Source organism: Coregonus clupeaformis, chromosome 15 (assembly GCF_020615455.1).
Source record: "Coregonus clupeaformis isolate EN_2021a chromosome 15, ASM2061545v1, whole genome shotgun sequence".
Lineage (NCBI taxonomy): Eukaryota > Metazoa > Chordata > Actinopteri > Salmoniformes > Salmonidae > Coregonus > Coregonus clupeaformis.
The window spans coordinates 64,854,088-64,866,794 of record NC_059206.1 but is presented as its reverse complement, the minus strand read 5'-3'; the positions used below and the strand labels follow the sequence as shown (position 1 = coordinate 64,866,794).

Here is a 12,707-nt window from a genome sequence, read left to right as displayed (position 1 = left end):
TCTTGGGTGAGAACCTCCTTCCCTCAGCCAGGGCATTGAAAATGGGTCGTTGGATGGGTATTCCAGCATGACAATGACCCAAAACACACGGCCAAGGCAACAAAGGAGTGGCTCAACATTAAGGTCCTGGAGTGGCCTAGCCAGTCTCCAGACCTTAATCCCATAGAAAATCTGTGGAGGGAGCTGAAGGTTTGAGTTGCCAAACGTCAGCCTCGAAACCTTAATGACTTGGAGAAGATCTGCAAAGAGGAGTGGGACAAAATCCCTCCTGAGATGTGTGCAAACCTGGTGGCCAACTACAAGAAACGTCTGACCTCTGTGTGTTGCCAACAAGGGTTTTGCCACCAAGTACTAAGTCATGTTTTGCAGAGGGGTCAAATACTTATTTCCCTCATTAAAATGCAAATCAATTTATAACATTTTTGACATGCGTTTTTCTGGATTTTTTTGTTGTTATTCTGTCTCTCACTGTTCAAATAAACCTACCATTAAAATTATAAACTGATCATGTCTTTGTCAGTGGGCAAACGTACAAAATCAGCAGGGGATCAAAAACTTTTTTCCCTCATTGTAGCCCTGGTGTGATATGGTTCCATCTAGTGGTGTAGCGTGTCTGACTTTGAATGCAGCAAGTAATCATTCTCAAATTCATTAGAAGCTAATTGAGTCTATATACCAAATCTGGAGTCAGTCTGACAAATGGTTAATGAGAAGATGTTTCAAGTATTTTAGCATTAGCATACGTGCTAACGTACATATATAGGTACAGTGTGGCCATATTTGAATGCAGCAACAATTTTTTTATCTCAATACCATTAAAGATTGATGCAATGAGTCTAAATACAAAATCTGGAGTGAATCTGACATATGGTTCATGAAGAGATGATTGCAGATGATTTTGAGCCTTAGCGTTACGCAAATCATTCGTTGTTAATAGATTCCTTTTATTTATATCAATATCAAATTCAGTGTGGTTCATCTTAGCGACCTCCATGATAGCGATGAGTTTCAAGTTGATAGGCCACTGTGGAGTGGATTTACAGTGGTTTAAATGGAAACTGTTTAAAATCAGATTTTTGATTTGTCAATAGCTCAGCCATCTTTCCACCAATCCCTCAGCTTTTCTCATACTAACATATCTACCATGGGCCTACATTTCGAATATGGTTCATGAGAAGAAGATTTTTTGCATCTTTTTTTGCATCTTTTTGCATATTAGCATATGTGCTAATATGCATCTACTGGTATAGTGTGGCCATCTTTGAATGCATCAACGTTATTTTCCCAAACTCTTTGGGGACTATTGTGGTGAGTCCAAAGACCACATTTGGAGTGAATCTGACTTTTAGTCCATGAGAAGTAGATGTTTTATTATTATTTTAAGCATTAGTGTTACATGGTCAAAAAAGTTAATTGTTAATAGTTTCCTTATTTTTTAAAGATATCAAACTTAACATGGTTCATCATGGTAATGGCTTTGATGACCCTAAAATGTTTCCTGATTTATCAATACCTCAGCCATCTCATAACCAACCCCTTAGTCAAACTAAGTTAAGATAATATACCATACATACCCAATTTTGTGTTATTTGGACTTAGAATACGTTTTTTTCCCCGAACATTCTCGAAAATGTCCAAGATGGAGAAAAATCTATGCTGGCGGACCTTATGGGTCCTTGAGGCAAATTTGTTCAGCATGAGTCAAAACACCTACATACAAAGTTTTAACATTTACATAATTTAGCAGACGCTCTTATCCAGAGCGACTTACAAATTTGTGCATATTTTTTTTAAAAAGTCTCTAGGTTAAACGGGGCGACGCATATGAGGGTTTAAGTGAGACTGCTTATAACAGTGCCACCTATAGGCCAGTCGGTGCCATTCTTTTTGACCAAGTTACTCATGGGCTCTAGTGTCTGTGTGCCAAATTAGAAGGAAAAAAAAGTTGCCGATCTATGCTTGAGTTATTTGAACATGTCAAGACAAAAAAAATTAATTTGAATACAGAGAAGAACAATAGGTTTCACAGCCAACCCCAACCCTGGTGAGCAGTAAGTCACGGTAGAGACAACATTTTTATCCAGAGCAACTAGGGTTATATGCCCTGCTCAATATATCTTTCACCTAACCGGCTCGGGATTCGAACCAGCGACCTTTCGGTTACTGGTCCAACAATCTTAACTGCTATGCTACCTGCCTCCCCCAGACAAGACAATACTCCCCGTAGCCCTGAGCTATGGCATCTTTATTGAAGTTAACACTTTAACAGAGAAACAGTCAAGCAGCTTTGGGTACTACTAGGTTACAACAGACTATGGGAATTCTAGACTGTGTCCCAAATGGCACCCTAGTCCTTCTATAGTGCACCACTTTTGACCAGGGCTCTGGTTGCACTATAAAGGGAATAGGGTGCAAGTTGGGACGTACCCGTCTCCTTATGAGGAGAAATATCAACTAACAAATCCATGAGGGAAAAAAAAAACAGAGTCATTACTGTCTGTGTATGATTGTCCTGTTGCTCATGTTGGGACCGATTCAGACTTGAGATAAGTAGACTTAACATGGACACGTTGACTTATCGCAAGTCTGAATCGGGCCTGTTATGAACATGTCATGTTATTGCTATTGGCTGAGGTGGTGAAATATCCATGTAGAGTTGGAGATCAATGTAATAGTTCTGTCGTTATCATGTTGGATTGTGTACAGGGTGTGAGTATGTATCTAGTTATTACAGGGTTATTATAACTTAAAATGGTGATGTGCATCGTTCACAAATATTAACCGGTTTCTCTACAATGGTTCTACATTTGGAAATGGAACTTCATAATTTACAGTATATTTTCCACGTACCCTCATTTTGGCAGCATCAATACTTCTAAACAGTTCTCTTTTCCTTAATGTCATTGCAGATTCTTGTAAAGACAGTTCAACTAGGATTCATTCCCATGTTCAAAGAGGGCAGTGGGTAAATATGGGTAAAGTCTATGAAATAACAGTTAGTTTGTACCAAATGGTTCAACAATGACATTAGGCTATTCTCTGTAAACTACTATACTTAGAGTCATCATTTGGCATGCACATTTACTAGCTTTACACAACATAAAGTCACTACCACTACCGTCACTACCACTCCTTAACTTTATACACAATAAATACAAAAAGATAACTTTTCCGAGAGAAAATATGGACCCGTTAAGGATCTTAAAAATGTAAACATGAAAATAAGCGAAGATGTGTAAAAATACCGAACATTTACACGTACAGCGAGTTGTAGAAGTTAAGCGTAGTTGTTTTTTTTGTTTGTTTGTTTTTTACAGTATATAACCATGGGTCGTGTTCATTAGTGCACACCATAGCAAAACGTTTTTGCAACGGAAAAACGGAAAGGTAGTCCCTCCCTGTTTCAACCCGTTGTCTTCTTTCAAAGACTTTGGTGCCTAATTTAATCCAATCCTGGTTTGTCTAGGAACTCTCGTTGTCTCCTCTCCTTCATCTGCAGTTATATGAGTGGTAGCTGTGTTGCTGGCCGATATCAATATACAATAGAATAGTGAATCCAAGCCCAGTCAGTCCCCATTCAGGTCCCATAATGACTGTCTCGTATTCCTTCTCCAGTCCACTGCCTGATAGACGGGCAGATCTAATGCCCTTTTGGTGATGCTCCAAGCTGGTCTCATCTGAGACAGTTGTTGGTTTGTCCTCCTCTATGGGGCAGCCTGGTTGCTTCCTGGTGGTTTGTCCTCCTCTACGGGCAGCCTGGTTGCTTCCTGGTGGTTTGTCCTCCTCTATGGGGCAGCCTGGTTGCTTCCTGGTGGTTTGTCCTCCTCTATGGGCAGCCTGGTTGCTTCTCTGGTCACCCAGTCATGGAATACCAGCATGGAATCCCAGCATGGAATAGAATCATTGAGCCAGAAATGACTATATAGATGTCCATGATCTTTTGTGTTCATGACTCCACTGGTCTGTTTCATAGGGTGTGTGTGTGTGTGTGTGTGTGTCCCCTCCACCGAGCCAGAGTGTAAACAAAGAGGGTGCCACACCTCTCCAGTAGTTATTAGACTCCCCAGTGTCTTCCTCAGACAGTTCAAACGGCTGTAATATATTACAGTATGCATTATCCAGTATCACACAGCAGTGAGTCCACACAGAGGTTCTGTTGGTATATCTTCTAGCATGTCCACAACAATGATGTTGCACTGGTACTTTGTCTCTATAGTCACAATACAGTCTTTATCCGCAACCCCAGGTGGAGCAGCCCATGACCCATAAGTAAGTCATAGGTCAAAGGTCGTGGCCCAGCGTTAGGGAGTGGTCAGTCTATAGCAGGGAGCTGGTGGGGCTGCCGGGCAGGGGTGGGCTGTGGTGGCTGTGGCCCTGGCTGTGTGTGGGGCTGTAGCTCTGGCTGTGTCTCAGGGGCAGCAGGTCGTAGTGGCTGGGGATGTGGCTGTTCCTGGGGAGGTCGTAAGGGTTCTGAGGGTACGTGGGAACCACCACACCTTTAGAATCCTGGAGAACGCTCACCATGGGTTCTAAAGGGAGGATGGAGAGATAGGGGAATGGAGGGAAAGAGATAGGGGAACGGAGGGATAGAGATAGGGGAACGGAGGGATAGAGATAGGGGAATGGAGAGATAGAGATAGGGGAATGGAGAGATAGAGATAGGGGAATGGAGGGATAGAGATAGGGGAATGGAGGGATAGAGATAGAGGAATGGAGGGATAGAGATAGGGGAATGGAGAGATAGAGATAGGGGAATGGAGGGATAGAGATAGGGGAATGGAGGGATAGAGATAGGGGAACGGAGGGATAGAGATAGGGGAATGGGGGGATAGAGATAGGGGAATGGAGAGATAGAGATAGGGGAATGGAGGGATAGAGATAGGGGAACGGAGGGATAGAGAGGTTTTAACTTTTCTGACAAATCCAAAAGTGATCATTCAAACACTTCATACAAGTGCCCTCCACAATAACCCCCTCAGACAGAGAGACAAAGACAGAGACAACAGACAGACACAACAGACCGAGACAACAGACAGATAGCCAGTCAGTTAAACAAGAAAAACTAATTCATCTTCCTCATGATCTCAACTCGTCCAGAGCTAAGGGGACGTCGATGACCCTACATCCCCCTATAACTCACCCACGTCATAGACGTTCTTACTGGCGGTGTGTGTGGCGGTGGTGACTACAGCAGAGGAGCAGTAGGACGTCTCCTGGTGGGCAGGACTCTTCATCTCTACATAGCTGCTCTCTGAGTGTTTACAGGCCACGGCCAGTGGGTCATTGATGGTGGAGTAGGGGTTCTCACTGTTCAGAGAGCAGGTGCTGGACAGCGAACCCTTCATGTAGTCTGACAGAGAGAAAGAACAAACAGAGAAGCAGGAAGAAAGAACACTTACAAAGGGGCTTGTTATTCTGTTATCTGTTAGTTAAGGATTCTGACATCAGCGATGACACTGTCAGCCTTTCAACGCATTCATCATATCAACATTGGGAGACCAATACAACATAACATTACCATTCTAGCCCAGGAGGTAAGACAAGTAAAAACTATTATCCACTGACAACCTGTGTAAAATACATATTTGAAAACCCACAGAGTACAGGATAAATGACACAGGACACAGCATTCACAGTATTAGTAGCATTTCACTGTATAAAGCATTTCAATACAAAATAAGTGGGTTTACTTATGAGGTTGTGTGTTAGTTAGAGACTGGAGGAGAGGAGGAGAGAGGAGAGGAGGAGAGAGGAGAGGAGGAGAGGAGGAGAGGAGGAGAAGAGGAGAGAGGAATGTGTTAGTTAGAGACTTGAAGAGAGGAGGAGAGGAGGAGGAGAGAGGAGTGTGTTAGTTAGAGACTTGAAGAGAGGAGGAGAGGAGGAGGAGAGAGGAGAGGAGGAGAGGAGGAGAGGAGGAGAGGAGTGTGTTAGTTAGAGACTGGAGGAGAGGAGGAGAGAGGAGTGTGTGAAACCATCAGGAGGAAGGAACACATACAGAGGAGGAGGAGATCAAAAGCGTGCCCTGTGGAGAGAGAGACACACAGAGGTCAAAACACACAGAGGTTTATGCACACACATCAGCTCATACACATCGGTTTATATCCAAACCAGAGTATGTGAGCGGAGAGGAGCGGTCGGAAATCCCGCTCAATCAAAATATATTTTATATTTGAGATTCTTTAAAGTAGCCACCCTTTGCCTTGATGACAGCTTTGCACACTCTTGGAATTCTCTCAACCAGCTTCATGAGGTAGTCACCTGGAATGCATTTCAATTAACAGGCGTGCCTTCTTAAGAGTTAATTTGTGGAATTTATTTCCTTCTTAATGCGTTTGAGCCAATCAGTTGTGTTGTGACAAGGTAGGGAGGGTATATAGAAGATATCCCTATTTGGTAAAAGACCAAGTCCATATTATGGCAAGAACAGCTCAAATAAGCAAAGAGAAACGACAGTCCATCATTACTTTAAGACATGAAGGTCAGTCAATCTGGAACATTTCAAAAACGTTGAACGTTTCTTCAAGTGCAGTCGCAAAAACCATCAAGCGCTATGATGAAACTGGCACCTCAGATTGCAGCCCAAATAAATGCTTCACAGAGTTCAAGTAACAGACACATCTCAACATCAACTGTTCAGAGGAGACTGCGTGAATCAGGCCTTCATGGTCTTATTATTGCAATGAAACCACTACTAAAGGACACCAATAAGAAGAAGAGACTTGCTTGGGCCAAGAAACACGAGCAATGGACATTAGACCGGTGGAAATCTGTCCTTTGGTCTGATGAGTCCAAATTTGAGATTGTTGGTTCCAACCGGCGTGTCTTTGTGAGACACAGAGTAGGTGAATGGATGATCTTCGCATGTGTGGTTCCCACCGTGAAGCATGGAGGAAGAGGTGTGATGGTGTGGGGGTGCTTTGCTGGTGACTCTGTCGGTGATTTGTTTAGAATTCAAGGCACACATAACCAGCATGGCTACCACAGCATTCTGCAGTGATACGCCATCCCATCTGGTTTGCACTTAGTGGGACTATCATTTGTTTTTCAACAGGACAATGACCCAAAACACACCTCCTGGCTGTGTAAGGGCTATTTGACAAAGGAGAGTGATGGTGCTGCATCAGATGACCAAATCACCTGTCCTCAACCCAATTTAGATGGTTTGGGATGAGTTGGACTGCAGAGTGAAGGAAAAGCAGCCAACAAGTGCTCAGCATATGTGGGAACTCCTTCAAGACTGTTGGAAAAGCATTCCTCATGAAGCTGGTTGAGAAAATGCCAAGAGTGTGCAAAGCTGTCCTCAAATCAATGACAGCCTATTGTATAGATAATAGAACGAAAATGAACGAAACTTTTAAGACATCTGATTTCTTGTTTATAAATACTTTGCTACAATGACACACTTAGTTATCTACCGCACTCCCTCTCTTGCTCTTGGTCCTCATCTTTGTAAGTGATTCAGCACCTGTGTGTTTTATCAGTTTCTTTATGACAATATTTAGTGAACTCCATGACAGTAGCTAAAGCAAGGGGCTATAGCAGCGCACAAGTAGACTACAAATGCATGCTGGGCCGGGCACGCCCAGCGCTACTGGAGCGGTACTGGAGTGAAATTGGAGCGGGCGAGAACGCCGACGCTCCAGCCTTTGGGAAACTCGCTCCGCGCTCCAGTCAAACTGGGCATGCTCCGCTCCTCGCTCCACTCCAGCTCTGCTCCGCTGACATACTCTGACACAAACATACGCACAGCACACATGCACTCACACACTTCAGTGCAGGAAAGTCTTTGGGTAACACAGACAACAACTATGTTATATGGGACGGTCCTCTTCATTAGGACCTTGTTATAATGGACATAGTTGAGTCTCATACTCTACCTCTGTAATACTGCTCATGGTAGGAGCTGTAGCGCCTGTCTACACAGTACACACCTACAGAGATGTTAAAGGGACAGATTAAGAGCCTGTCTACACAGTACACACCTACAGAGATGTTAAAGGGACAGATTAAGAGCCTGTCTACACAGTACACACCTACAGAGATGTTAAAGGGACAGATTAAGAGCCTGTCTACACAGTACACACCTACAGAGATGTTAAAGGGACAGATTAAGAGCCTGTCTACACAGTACACACCTACAGAGATGTTAAAGGGACAGATTAAGAGCCTGTCTACACAGTACACACCTACAGAGATGTTAAAGGGACAGATTAAGAGCCTGTCTACACAGTACACACCTACAGAGATGTTAAAGGGACAGATTAAGAGCCTGTCTACACAGTACACACCTACAGAGATGTTAAAGGGACAGATTAAGAGCCTGTCTACACAGTACACACCTACAGAGATGTTAAAGGGACAGATTAATCAGACTGTGTTTAGAGGAAACTTGTATATGGCCATTATATAGCAGGTGTTCCTAATGTTTTGTACAGTCAGTGTATATGGCCAGCTATACAGCAGGTGTTCCTAATGTTTTGTCCACTCAGTGTATATGGCCAGCTATACAGCAGGTGTTCCTAATGTTTTGTCCACTCAGTGTATATGGCCATCTATACAGCAGGTGTTCCTAATGTTTTGTACAGTCAGTGTATATGGCCAGCTATACAGCAGGTGTTCCTAATGTTTTGTACAGTCAGTGTAAATGGCCATCTATACAGCAGGTGTTCCTAATGTTTTGTACAGTCAGTGTATATGGCCAGCTATACAGCAGGTGTTCCTAATGTTTTGTACAGTCAGTGTATATGGCCATCTATACAGCAGGTGTTCCTAATGTTTTGTACAGTCAGTGTATATAGCCATCTATACAGCAGGTGTTCCTAATGTTTTGTACAGTCAGTGTATATGGCCATTATATAGCAGGTGTTCCTAATGTTTTGTACAGTCAGTGTATATGGCCAGCTATACAGCAGGTGTTCCTAATGTTTTGTACATTCAGTGTAAATGGCCAGCTATACAGCAGGTGTTCCTAATGTTTTGTACAGTCAGTGTATATGGCCATCTATACAGCAGGTGTTCCTAATGTTTTGTACAGTCAGTGTATATGGCCATCTATACAGCAGGTGTTCCTAATGTTTTGTACAGTCAGTGTATATAGCCAGCTATACAGCAGGTGTTCCTAATGTTTTGTACAGTCAGTGTATATGGCCATCTATACAGCAGGTGTTCCTAATGTTTTGTACAGTCAGTGTATATAGCCATCTATACAGCAGGTGTTCCTAATGTTTTGTACAGTCAGTGTATATGGCCATCTATACAGCAGGTGTTCCTAATGTTTTGTACAGTCAGTGTATATGGCCATCTATACAGCAGGTGTTCCTAATGTTTTGTACAGTCAGTGTATATGGCCATCTATACAGCAGGTGTTCCTAATGTTTTGTACAGTCAGTGTATATGGCCAGCTATACAGCAGGTGTTCCTAATGTTTTGTACAGTCAGTGTATATGGCCATCTATACAACAGGTGTTCCTAATGTTTTGTACAGTCAGTGTATATGGCCATCTATACAGCAGGTGTTCCTAATGTTTTGTACAGTCAGTGTATATGGCCATCTATACAGCAGGTGTTCCTAATGTTTTGTACAGTCAGTGTATATGGCCAGCTATACAGCAGGTGTTCCTAATGTTTTGTACAGTCAGTGTATATGGCCATCTATACAGCAGGTGTTCCTAATGTTTTGTCCACTCAGTGTAAATGGCCATCTATACAGCAGGTGTTCCTAACGTTTTGTTAAACAATCCCAAATTCTACTTGTATTTACAATGGGTTTATAAGGAAGTCATCAGACATACCCAGTTCATTGAGGTTATAGTAGGTCGCCCACTCTGGAGCACTATTCCTGTTCAACCTCTTGTCCTTCACCTGGGAAGGAAACACAGACAGACAGACAGACAGACTGTGGACCCCAGGAAGAGTAGCTGCTGCATGTGGAACAGCTAATGGAGATCTTAATAAAGAGTAGCTGCTGCATGTGAAACAGCTAATGGAGATCTTAATAAACTAAACTAATTCCATTTCCAGTTATTCTCCAGAGAAAAAGCACACAACGAACAGACAAATAAAAGACCCATGTTTTTTGGAGAATGTACATGTAACTGCCAAAATAATGGAAACACTTGAGTAAATGAGGGATATCAAGTATATTGAAAGCAGGTGCTTCCACACAGGTGTGGTTCCTGAGCTAGTTAAGCAATTAACATAGCAAAAGTAGCTTTTGGCTACCCATGGCTATACCCCCATAGGATGACAATGCCCCCATCCACAGGGCACGAGTGGTCACTGAATGGTTTGATGAGCGTGAAAACGATGTAAACCATATGCCACGGCCGTCTCAGTCACCAGATCTCAACCCAATTGAACACTTCTGGGAGATTCTGGAGCGGCGCCTGAGACAGCGTTTTCCACCACCATCAACAAAACACCAAACGATTGAATTTCTCGCGGAAGAATGGTGTCGCATACCTCCGATAGAGTTCCAGACACTTGTAGAATCTATGCCAAGGTGCACTGAAGCCGTTCTGCCTCGTGGTGGCACAACGCCCTATTAAGACACTTTATGTCGGGGTTTCCTTTATTTTGGCAGTTACATGCATGTACTCTAAGCATAAATCAAGTTAAGGTTCGTTGTCACCCACCTTGGCCCTCCTTGTCTTCTGGTCAGGCTTGGCATAGTGGCCAGCGTAGGTGCATGGTCCCATAGTGTGGTAGGAGGGGTTAGTGAAACAACGACTGGCGTTGCTGTTGGTAGGAGATGAATCTAGACAGGAGAGCAAGACTGAACCCTGAAGCCCTGCTCACCACGGAAACACGAGATAACAGCACAGGACTCTAGATACACACACACACACACACACTCACATGTGCGAGCACGCAAGCAAACGCAAAAACACACAGCTCCATCTGTTATGATTTAACTGGATAGAACCCAAATGCAGACAAGTACACCAAGCCAGAGAAGTTTTAACAGGTTTATTATAATGTTCAATAGTCCAGGTTTCCAATAAATGGGGAAGAGCAAGTCCAGGTTACAGGGAGGGTACAGATCCAGGTCAGGGCAGGTGTGGTACCGTAATGTCCTAGTGTCCGTGGTGAGTCCAAAGGAGAGGCCCGATAGTGGAGAGCAGGATGGTGGTGGCAGGAGTGAAGCGGAGGCAGGAGTCAGGTTCCAAATATATGGTTGTCTTGACTATGATCTGACGATGAGTGGAAAGTTTGACCGGGTCTTAAAGGCTGAGGTGATTATGGTGAATGAGCTGCAGCTGGAACCCTGACTCCCGCACACCAGACTTCACTCCTGCAATCAAGGACAGACAGAGGGGAGGGGGAGAGCAGAGAGAGAGCTACCTAGCAGCAGTAGGCCTAACACCATCGGGATATTTTCAATACATGGCTGTAAAAAAAAAAAAAAAAAAAGAAGAGGTTTTATCAGGTAGCTAAGTTTGCTGAGAACACAAACAGCAAGAGAGAGGAGGATCTAGCTGAAAAGAGAGTTCAGTTATATCACCCCCGAATTTAAAGACACAGTGCTGTAGAGGGGGTACAGTACTGTGGAGGGGGTACAGTACTGTGGAGAGGGGGTACAGTACTGTGGAGGGGGGTACAGTGCTGTGGAGGGGGGGTACAGTGCTGTGGAGGGGGGGTACAGTGCTGTGGAGGGGGGTACAGTGCTGTGGAGGGGGGTACAGTGCTGTGGAGGGGGGGTACAGTGCTGTGGAGGGGGGTACAGTGCTGTGGAGGGGGGTAGAGTGCTGTGGAGGGAGTCCACACTGTAAAGAGACAGTGCTGCGGAGAGGGTCCAGTCCTGTGGATAAAGACTTAACAACACCATAGTAAACATTTGTAAACCCCTGACTGACGGAACGTCTCACCAGAGAGGGAGTAGCCCTGGCTGCTGATCCTCAGGGCGGGGCTGTAGGACACACTGGCCATGTGCTGCCCTCCTTTCTCTCTCTGCTGATGCCGGCGCCACCACACCACCACCCCCAACATGGTCACGATGAAGAGGAGGAGGAAGATGATGCCCATGACAGCGCCCGCCGACTGGTGCTCTGATGCCAAGGCTGGGCTGATCTTAGTGTAGGGGTTCAGCTCGTCCATCATCAGGGCAGCTGGAAAAGAGACATATTTATATGAAACGCAAAACGTCAACACTACCACAGCATCGCCATTAATACACAGATAAAACACCAGACCTGGATGGAATACATGCTGTGATATGATCACACATTCTCAAAAAACACGAGGTGTGCAGGATAAAGCTTGCCGAATAAAATGGAACAAATAGAATAGTCCCAAAAGTGTAAACTCTGTCCACCTTGCACATCGGTCAGCAATCACAAACATGCACAAACACACACACACACAGACACACAGACACATTGACACACACACAGACACATTGACACACACACAGACACATTGACACACACACAGACACACAGACACAGACACAGACACACAGACACACACACAGACACACAGACACAGACACACAGACACAGACACACACACAGACACACAGACACATTGACACACACACAGACACATTGACACACACACAGACACACAGACACAGACACACAGACACACACACAGACACACAGACACAGACACACAGACACAGACACACACACAGACACACACAGACACAGACACACAGACTTACCGTGGTCACAGCGGATGCCCTTGTAGCCAATGCTGCAGTAGCA

At 44.3% G+C, this 12,707-nt stretch overlaps 1 protein-coding gene across 1 annotated transcript in view; it reads right to left on the bottom strand.

Annotated features, from left to right (window-relative positions):
- Positions 1 to 2,228: 2,228 nt before the first annotated feature.
- The window catches only part of LOC121546369 (multiple epidermal growth factor-like domains protein 11), a 245,795-nt gene continuing 235,316 nt past the window's right edge, over positions 2,229 to 12,707 (bottom strand). The window contains exons 20-26 of the mRNA XM_045225292.1: positions 12,665 to 12,707; positions 11,868 to 12,107; positions 10,635 to 10,756; positions 9,792 to 9,861; positions 7,878 to 7,931; positions 5,141 to 5,350; positions 2,229 to 4,529 (exon numbers count right to left, since the gene is read on the bottom strand). The exon at positions 12,665 to 12,707 is cut by the window's right edge and continues 86 nt beyond it. Coding sequence (XP_045081227.1) covers positions 4,318 to 4,529; positions 5,141 to 5,350; positions 7,878 to 7,931; positions 9,792 to 9,861; positions 10,635 to 10,756; positions 11,868 to 12,107; positions 12,665 to 12,707 — 951 coding nt within the window. The 3' untranslated portion in view covers positions 2,229 to 4,317. The remainder of the gene's footprint in view (positions 4,530 to 5,140; positions 5,351 to 7,877; positions 7,932 to 9,791; positions 9,862 to 10,634; positions 10,757 to 11,867; positions 12,108 to 12,664) is intronic.